Source organism: Trachurus japonicus, chromosome 7 (assembly GCF_045865225.1).
Source record: "Trachurus japonicus isolate A0001 chromosome 7, Traja_1.0".
Taxonomy (NCBI): domain Eukaryota; kingdom Metazoa; phylum Chordata; class Actinopteri; order Carangiformes; family Carangidae; genus Trachurus; species Trachurus japonicus.
Window position 1 is genome coordinate 3,144,855 of NC_140913.1, and position 10,210 is coordinate 3,155,064.

The following is a 10,210-nucleotide window of genomic DNA, read 5'->3' on the forward strand; positions in this document are numbered from 1 at the left end:
CATAATTTGTAAAGAGTTTAAGTGGACAAAAGTTTCAGCAGTATTGGGGCGACATTTTGGTGAAGTTTCAAAACTTTAGCATGTACCGTTGCTTTGGTAGAAATTTTCAAAGTTTTAAAATTTAAACGCTTATTGTGCCCCCCCTACGAGGGGGGGGCACATGTCTTTGGAGTTGCCTGGCAACCTGGAAGTGATTGATTGCAACCTGGAAGTGATTGAGTTCAACAAAATGACCAACTCAAAATCTGTCTGAAAATCAACACATACTTTTGATTGTCGCAAGTGTTGTTCAATGAAATGATTACCACACATGAGCACCATTATTTGCCCAATTATTACGCTGAAATATTAACTAGATGCTGCCCGGCCCCTAAAAATCATCTGCGACATGTTGACTGTTTTCAGTAAAAATTTGAAAGGTACAGATAGTTTTCTGACATATGTGTTCTTACTAAACAGAATTATGTCACTTGATATCATCTAAAAACATAAATTAAATGTCTAATATTTTATATAAATATCATCATCTATCTATAAAAAAAAAATAGTGTATTCAATGCCCCAGACATTTTTTGTTGTTTATTTCTTCATAAATTAGCATGTTATGTGAATGTATCTACTGTCTCTGGTATTTGTATGAAGTTCTGTACTTAAACCATTAAACGACATCTCAACTGTTTGGTAGAGATCAATATTTTAGAAACCACAAGGTCAAAAAAATAATTGATTGTGCTTATGATTCACCTAAGGGTAAAAGAAATACAAAGAAATATTTTTTTTACTGGTTTCATCTTGGTGGGGTTGTTACGAGAAAAAGGAAATATGATCACATAACACTTTAGTCTTTACACTGGCTCCCTGTACATTTTAGAATTGATTTTAAAATGCTAACCCTGGTTTTTAAGGCCCTGCATGATCTGGCGCCTCAGGATCTGTCAGAACTTGTGTGAATGTGCTCTATATGTTTTATGTTTTTACCTGCCTGCAATGCAAATGTCCCTCTGAGGACAATAAAGTTGAAGTTGAAGTTGAGACATGCTTTTATATCATGAGCCAGGTAGACCCCTTAGGTCATCAGCACAGGGTCGGCCCCTGGCATAAACACTCTATGCGGTTGTTTAGGGCCACAGCCGTTAGGTGGGGGGGCCACATGATCAGAAAGGTACCGGGGTTCATTCAAGTCATTTAAACATCCTGAGGTCTGCACACACGCTATGAGCTTTATATGTCATTTGAAGTCAATATTCAGCTTCTTTTATCTCACATTTGAGACATTTGGTGAAAATAGAACGGCAGAATGACAACATTTGTGCTCAAAAAGCAATCTTACAAAATTTCATTTTAGACTTGTTTTCTAGGCCCTACACTTACTGTATCTATTACTGTATTCATATCCTATTTCAAGCACCAAAACAGTTCATTCTCATGACTGAAGGAGTGTTTTCACCAAGGGGGCAGTTGTCGGTCTGAGAAGTGAAGCTCACTTCCGCGTTCAAAAAACTGCAATCCCCTCGGATTCCTCTGGGGGCTGGTGTGAGAAGGGAGCATTCCCCATAGACCCCCGTGTTAAAATCGCCGACTTTACGTCCTCAGTAAACATGTTAAAAGCCTGGTGTCAGAACGTTTTTTCGTCTCAATCGATAGTTTCTACCCCCGCACACACTCTGAGGGGGGTGAATTTTTTTTAACTCTACCGTTTGACTGTTATTAGGTTAAAACTCTGGCCAATTAGGGCGCGGAAACGTTGAGTGACAGGTCCGAGCAGCTCCGTGGACAGCTGCTTCGAGGCCAGTGGGCGGGTTCTCGGCCGGTAAATCCAACATGGCGCTGTTCAGGCCGCCATATTTGAGTCACAAAAACGACTCCCCAAAACCAATGGGTGACGTCACGGACGCTACGTCCATTCTTTTTACAGTCTATGGTTTTCACAAGCGATTTGAATTTTTTTCAAAAAGCAGACCTCAAATTTCCAGCAAGTTATTTCTTTATACAGTGATCTAGGCCTCAGTGTGCTTACAGCGGGGGTTCTAATATTTAGACATAAAACACTTGAGTATTGCTACATCTGCAAGTATCTTAACTCTTTGAGTGCCAGCCCTTTCATAAAATGGTCAGTGCCATGTGCCAGCGTTTCGGGGCATTTTGAGTAATATTTTAAGACCAAGAGAATATTTTGTACTATGACTCTGAAAACACAAAATAGCTCAAAGCAAAGAGGAGACTCTCTATTTAACTAGGGAAAAAACCATTTGTTTGTACCTTGTTCCATTCTTAATTTATCTTAAGTTGAATAGAGCCTGGTTGCACCAAAAAGACCACTTTTTTTCTAGAAAGCTGAGAAAAATGCATTTTTGTGAAAGAGAGTCTGTCAAGAAAAACAGTGATTTATCCGTTTTAATTTTGGCTTCAAAAACATGTAAGACATCTGAAAATTTCATTTCACATGTTTTTTCATTGTACAAAAAAAAAAAAAAAACTAAAATACAACAACAAGTAGGAGTCTTACTCTGCAGAGTGATGCCTGCTCTCCTCCTTCTCCTGCAGTTGCTGCCCCCTCACCCTCTCCTAACCCTCTCCTCCCCCCTCCCCTCACCCCCTCTCTGCCCCTCTCCTACTTCTCCTCCTGCTGCTTCCCCTCGTCTCTGCAGTAGGGAGGGAGACGTCTTGGCGTCTTCAGCCTCTCTGCTGGACGCGGCCGCGGCAGCGACGCACCGCGCTGATCTCTCGGTTCGTCGTCACGACGTCGGTTTACAGCAACTGGTGAAACTGACTCCGCGATCCGCTTTCGCTTCGGCATTTAGGTGCTGATCATCTAGATCAGTTTACCTTTCCTGCCTCCTCTGATCACTTCATGCTGGAGCTATGCTAATAGCACCGTGGCTAAGCTTTCCTCCAGCTCCACGTTACACTTGTTCCAGGCTCTGCCCGTCGTTTTCCTCTAGAAATAGAAACTTTTCCCAACTTTTTTATCTCTGTACCGATCGCACTCGTCTTCTCCTTCTTCTTCACTTCTTGCTCTGATCTACAGTCTCATTCGTTCTACACATCCCAGAAGCCCCAAAATTACTCACAGTGTGCGCGACAGCGTCCCCATTTACCAGCCGCAGAAAACTGCATTTGACGTCTATATACGTCATTGGCACTCAAGCGTTGGATTTTGATTGACGTATATATACGTCAGTGGCACTCAATGAGTTAAAAAGATCAATTTAAGAAAATATGTAAAAGTTGAGAAAATGGCCTCAAACCTCAGAGGGCATAAACATGTCTGTATTCAGTTTTAACCAGTGATTTGGTGTTTGCGCTTAGAGTGGGCCACAAACAAAAATCTTGTTTAGGGCCACCAACATCCTAGGGCCGGCCCTGCATCAGCAGAAGGCCTTCTGACTGTTCCCAGGGTCAGCATGAAAACTGCTGAGGCTGCCTTTAGTTATGATGCCCCAAGATGATGGAACAGCCTCCCCTTCCACATCAGATGCACCCAACATTATTATCTTTTAAGAAAGATCTGAAAACATTTTTATTATTTATTAATCTTGATTTGTGGTGGCCTATTACTGTTTTTATAGTTTTAACTGCCTTGTGGAATGTTCTGTGAAGCACATTGTGCTTCCACATGGAATGAAATGTGCTACATAAATAAAGCTTGCTTGCTTGCTAATGTGATCCAGACTAACACACACCTGAACATGTTTCAGAACAACAACCTGGACTGGTTTCCACGGATGCAGGCCATGTCTCTGGTTGTAACCGACGGCGATGGGGAGCAGAACGAGATGAGGATGTTACAGGACAAACTGGCATCAACGATGAAAGTGGTGACAACCCTGACCACTCAGCTGACTGAGCTGAAAGAGCAGGTGCACACACACACACACACACACACACACAAACACACCTGTTTAAATGTATATTTAAAGATCAAAGTTAAATACAAGACATAGAGAATAACTGTTGACCGATACCAGTGTATTTACAAGTGTCTACTCTGCTATCAATATGAAGCTTTAGTGACACACGGGGCCCTAGTTTCGTCGACCAGGTGAAGTCTATCATCAGCGCAGCTTCGCCACGCCAACGGGGTGTGGCCCAGGTCCATTTCGCAAGTTTGCTGGACAGCGCAGTCAGACTTAGACCAGCGCAATCCCTCCCCTCGTCCCTCCCACCGGCGCAAACGGTGAAGAGGGAGGAGAGAGGGCGGGAGGGAGACAGGAGGAGGAGAGAAAGGCGTGGAGTGGGTTTGACACAGCCGAGTCAGATCTTCACCAATCAAATGAGCTCCTCTCCTCACCTTTAACTGCGCGGCGGGTGATGCGCGCTGCAAGTTTGTCATTTTTTATACTTTGACATGGACGGAGGAGACAGCGACGCCAGAGGCCGAACCTCTCCCAGGAGGAAACAGCTGTTTTGGTCCGGAGGTCCGAGCTCAGAGTGACCAATAATGAGTTTACTAATATACTTAACCAGGATTGATCTGATACACTGAGAACCGGTGCTCAGTGTAAGAAACAACAACTAATAAACTAATAAAGAAACTCACATTTATTCAAACTCTGTGTATAAGATGAGAGGTGTAGGCTACACTAATCACAACATAAACAAACGCCATGTGGATGAGATTAAATCAGCGTAAAGCACGAGCGCTCTCTCTCTCCCTCTCTCTCTCTCTCTCTCTGTCCTCCTCTCTCTCTCTCTCTCTGTCCGTCTCTTTTTTTTTCTGTGATAGAGATGCTGAGTATACTGTAGTAGGCTATATACTGACTATCTGATACCGAGGCTGTTGTGGTGGACTAAGAGAGATGATGATTTGTGTTTTGTTTTTCATTACGGCCGCGTGATGCGGTCGCGCGCTACTGAATTAATAAGTAAATAAATAAATAAAGCGATCATCACAAGGGCAGAGTGGTATCTCAACACGGCAGCGACATGCAGTCATCCACCCTCAGTCCTGCTTTTGGGACATCCACAGCTGCTTTTCAGTGCCAGTTCGTCCCTGCTGTGTTAATTCAGGTGGAGTTTCCATTACGCTGCCACAGCCTTTGATCTCTGCTTTGATCTGACGTCAGATGTGACGGGACAATCTATATAGATATAAATTCACGTGTTGATTCCGTTAGTTGCATTAAATAGTGGTTATTGTGGATATTTATTGCATTGAAATGTGCCTGGAACTGTGGAGATCTGCCTGTGAGGTCTTGGTGACGTGTGTGCACTGCAGGTCAGTCAGCCAAACTTCCACTGCACCTGCTGCGCTCCGCCCTGCGCTGAGAGTAGACCTGGTTGGAGGTGGCGAGCTTTCAGCGCACCCTCGGTGGGACATTTTCGCACAAAACTTCCACTGCACCAAGCTGAATCTGTGACGCCTCCCCCTGCTGCGCGGCCACGCCTATCTCAGCGCAGCGCGATCTGCCAATCTTCCAATCTGACTTTGCGCTAGGCTGCGCTGGTCGAAACTTGCATTAGACCGGCTGCGTTACCTTGCGCCACCTGCGCTGCGCCACCAAACTAGGGCCCACTGTCTTAAAGTCCTTGTGTGTTACGCCTCTGTGTTGAAATAAGTGCTGAGAAAACACAGTGATTAGTGTTAATAATAACATCACAAAATATATGATATGTTATTATATATGTATCTTTTTTAATTTATATTATTCGCCCCATTAAGATTAATAAATTGGGGTGCCGTATAGCCCAGTGGGTTGAGCAGAGGCTGCAGTCCTCGCTGCAGGTGGTTCGATTCCCGAATCCGATGGCCCTTTGCTGCATGTCATTTCCCCTCTCTCTGCCTCCCTCGTTTCTTGTCTCTCTCTATCAATTAAAGGCAAAAAGCAAGGCAAATTAAAAATAAAGCCTAATAAAGGTGACTAAATCCAATCCGGCTGTCACTAATTCTAGGTAGTTGGGATAGAGCCCCTGTATCCCTGAAGAGGAAACCCCACCTGTTCACTAGGAGGTACATAGGGTGACCAGACGTCCTGAATCCTGCCCTAATCGTCTAGAGCAGAGTCTGGGGTGGTAACTGCCTGATAAAACATTAAACAAGGATCATGGTGGTTGAGTCGTCCTGCAGCCCCCTGCAGCTGTTCCTACATGAACTATGGCCGTTTTAGTTTTTTAAAGTAGTGGCGCAAATTGATAATAATTTTCTGTAACACTTTATAATAAGTACACACTATTAAGCATTAGTTAATCATTAAATACTGAATTAATCATATATAACACATGAATAGGCCTACTCATTAGTATGTAGTTAATAAACACAGTTAAAATGTTTTACCCATCATTGATAAGCACTAACTGTGTTTAACTACATACTACTAATTTATTCATGCGTTATAAATGAAGAATTCAGTATTTATTAATTATAAAGTGTTACCTAATTTTCATTCATTGTTGACATGTAGACTGGTGTTCCAGGAGCTGAACACGCAGCACAGGAGGTTTACCGCAGCAGCCTAACGAGATCTTGCAAAAAAAAAGGGTTTAGCAAAGTTTTTTTTTTTTGGGGGGGGGGGGGACTCTCATCTGGTGAGCCTAGTGGGACATGCAGTTTAGTTTTGTTGTTTTTCACTGTGATAAGATAAATCCTGTGTGTCCGTAGATGACGGAGCAGAGGAAGAGGAGGCAGAGGATGGGATTCGTTGACGTTCAGGCCGGAGCCAGCGCTGCCATACCGCCCAGCGCCGCGGGAGGAAACCACCAGATCTACAAGTCATAGAGTTAAGACAGACTGAGTCAGACGTGGATGGACTGCTCACTTCAAGATCGATATCTGTAAACCATACAGCTGGGCTGATGGACTGTTCTAAAGGACAATGGTTATCATCATATGATGGTTATCATAAGGAAAAACACTAGAGTACAGCGATAAAATGTGCAACTGATGTTTCTCACTTTTTTTCTTTTTTTTTTGCGTTTACTGTTTTTTTGGGGGGGGTCTTGCCAAGACCTGCAGCTGCAGAGGGACACAGAGTGAACACCATTACTGTAGCAAAATAAAAACATGTTTTTGTTAGGATCACAGCTAAGTTTAATTTGGTTCATGTTTTGATTCTTTTAAATCCGTTGATGACCTATGCATGTAAAGTTGGAATTTCTTTTAAAATCTCATGATTTTTTTTTTCTTCTCATTTTAGACCTGAAATACAAATATTCAATACTATAGATAAAATGTGACTTAGCTAATAGCTTGGTATGCTAGCTAATGATCTTAGTAAGCTAACGTTAGCAGGAAATTATTGTTGACATTTTCATGTTCAGATTAGTTAAGTGAATCTTTAAAGTCCACAGTTTGACCCTGGTTCAGATTGCAGGACCAGTTTAGTCCAGAATCTTCCAGATTTCTGGTTCCTGGTCTCAGCCTGTGCCTGAAATATCAGCATTTCAGAGATCAAATCTGAACCTCTTCATAGTTTTTGTGCCCTTTCTGTAGCCGTCCAGCTACCAATACTCAATAGTGACCCAGCTGTAAAGTCCCAGCGGTGATGTTCTGTGTAGATCAACCTGGAAGTGATTGAGTTCAACAAATGACCAACTCAAAATCTGTCTGAAAATCAACACATACTTTTGATTGTCGCAAGTGTTGTTCAATGAAATGATTACCACACATGAGCACCATTATTTGCCCAATTATTATGCTGAAATATTAACTACAGATTTATGGTTCAGAACAAACTTTGCAACTTGTTTCTACACAAACATGAAAGCACATGGCTAAAGAAAGTCTGCAACCTTTTAATGTCTGTTATGAATTTGAATGCCATAAAGTGTACTGTATGTGTGTGTATGCTCAGAAAATAACTAGGCATCAACTCACCTTTGTCATTTTAAGAAGACGTTAATATAAACATGCAGCTTCTCCTCTCTGATGGCAGAATTAACCATTTCCGTCATATCGTTCTATTTGAATGTGAAGTGAGTTGAACCCAGTTTGTGTGTGTTTTGTTTTTTAAAATGTAAATCTGGGGAAAATGTAGTTTTTAAGTGATCTATATTATTATTATAAAGGTTTAATAGTGATATATTTATGGAGAGAAACTCTTGTTAGTTCAGACACTGGATGACCTGCTTTTAGCTCAGCCTCAAGTTTATGAACAGAAAATAATATTTGCCTTTGTTCACTGAGAAACAGTGTGAGAGGAGGACGGTGTAATGAAGACTACACATCTTCAAAAAAAATAAAATACTTCATATGAAGAACAAAGTGCATGTTTTCTCACTTATTTAGAAGTCTGGAGATTCTGCTCTGTCTCATTTGGGTTTCAGTGACACTTACATTACAGTAAAACTGAATTACATGAATGTTGAAGTGACCATGTTCACAGGGAGGTTATACTGCTGGCATTGATTGCTCCTTAAAATAACATTAATCTATACTTTAATATTTATGTAAATTAGGGATGTCACGATTACTTGTTTTCACAATTAATCGCGGTATTAAACGCTACAATTAATTGATCGTAAAGATTCCTAAATACCGTCACTTTCCGACGGAACCGTATCGGCAGATGTGCGCCAAAGTAGGAAGATGCACAGATACTGGTGCATTTATCTAACGTAACACTGAATTGGTAGGAATTTAAATGTTAGCGTGTCATTTGTAATAAGAAAAAAAAAAATATTAAAATAAACTTAAACGTTTGGTATAGATGACAATTAATGACTTAAATATTTAAAACACTTCCCCCGGGGGATTAATAACTGGTCCTATATTAAGAGTTTAGTAATTATATTTTTTATATTTTGACTATATTTGATTTTACACATTCATAGTGTTATAATCGTGATAATCATAATACCGTGATTATTTCTGACAATAATCGTACTAAGAAAATCTATAATCGTGACATCCCTAAATACTTTTCTGTTATCAATTCTCTTTTCTCACAAGACAATGTATATAATATAATGTGTGTGTGTGTGTGTGTGTGTGTGTGTAAGATTGTCTATAAATAGTTTATTGTTCTGAGCTCATCCTGCTGTCTGTCAGTGTGTGTGTGTGTGTGTGTGTGTTATGTATACTATATGTACATACATGTCTGACCTATGAATACAGTTCATTGTTCTCTACCTTGTTTCCATAAGAACAGGTGATGTCATGGTCTGAGTGGTGCCTATGGTTTATGTGTATTTTAAATGTATGTGAGTGTGTGTGTGTGTGTGTGTGTGTCTGCATGCGTCTGCAGAGCTTCCAGTAGGATTTTGGAGCTTTGCTGTGGAGCCTCAGTGGAATGCAGCGCCTAGTAACTGCCTGACCAACCCAGTCACCAAGACCACAGCCTGTGTGTGTGTGTGTGTGTGTGTGTGTGTGTGACCCAGATACCTTGTTTTACTAGTCAAGGTCATTTCCAGAAAGGTATTTTTATGGTGGGTCTGATCTTATCTCCTGATTGGATCAATAACCTCCAGCTGTTCAGCTGCAGCAGCTGCTGGGCTCACTGAGCCTCGGCTTCAGACATAAAGGTGCTATTGTTAAGAGTGGCCCCATAAACTAAATGATAATAACATTATCAACACATGATGCTGCAACTATAATGATTACTTTTATTATCTTATTCATCTTTCCATTGGTTTTTTGATAACTAATTTTGATTAAATAGTGAAAACTGACATCATCAGTTTAAATGCTATAAAAAGAAGAATAAAATCAGCTTACACAGCAAAAGAGTTGAAATCAATTTAGTCATTTTTTGTCATTTGTAATTAAAATGAAAATAATTCATGAATTTTCCAGATTTATGGAGGCAGGGAGTACAGTCTGTCAGTGAATGTCCTCGTAAAAAATAGAGGTACAATAGAGTTGTGTGTGTGTGTGTGTGTGTGTGTGTGTGTGAGAGAGAGAGAGAGACAGAGAGAGAGAGTATGAGGTATGACAGGTGTGAATGTGTGTTGCTCAGCTCATATAAAGAGGGTTTATGCTGTATTATCATGGTATTAACACTGTGCAAGTGGTGTGTGTGTACAAATTGCATCTATCATTTGTCTTATTGTGCGTCATCAAAACGATGCAACACACACAAAGAAGGTAGGCATGCTTTATCCAAACACTTTATCTAAAAATAATCTGTCTATCTTAAAATAAAAACATGATACAATTTGCTCAATAAAAGGAAAAGTTTCTTATTCCATGTCCTTGTAGAGTAGCTGGTGCTCAGCAAATCTCAATTGTGCTATAATAAAGGAGAGGCTGTTTGTCTGTCATCAAATCTTATCA

The 10,210-nt window shown here is 40.9% G+C and overlaps 1 protein-coding gene across 1 annotated transcript in view; it reads left to right on the forward strand.

Moving 5' to 3' along the window:
• Positions 1 to 8,201, forward strand: part of itpr3 (inositol 1,4,5-trisphosphate receptor, type 3) — a 129,384-nt gene extending 121,183 nt beyond the window's left edge. The window contains exons 59-60 of the mRNA XM_085780810.1: positions 3,699 to 3,860; positions 6,599 to 8,201. Coding sequence (XP_085636936.1) covers positions 3,699 to 3,860; positions 6,599 to 6,715 — 279 coding nt within the window. The 3' untranslated portion in view covers positions 6,716 to 8,201. The remainder of the gene's footprint in view (positions 1 to 3,698; positions 3,861 to 6,598) is intronic.
• The last annotated feature ends 2,009 nt before the right edge of the window (positions 8,202 to 10,210 follow it).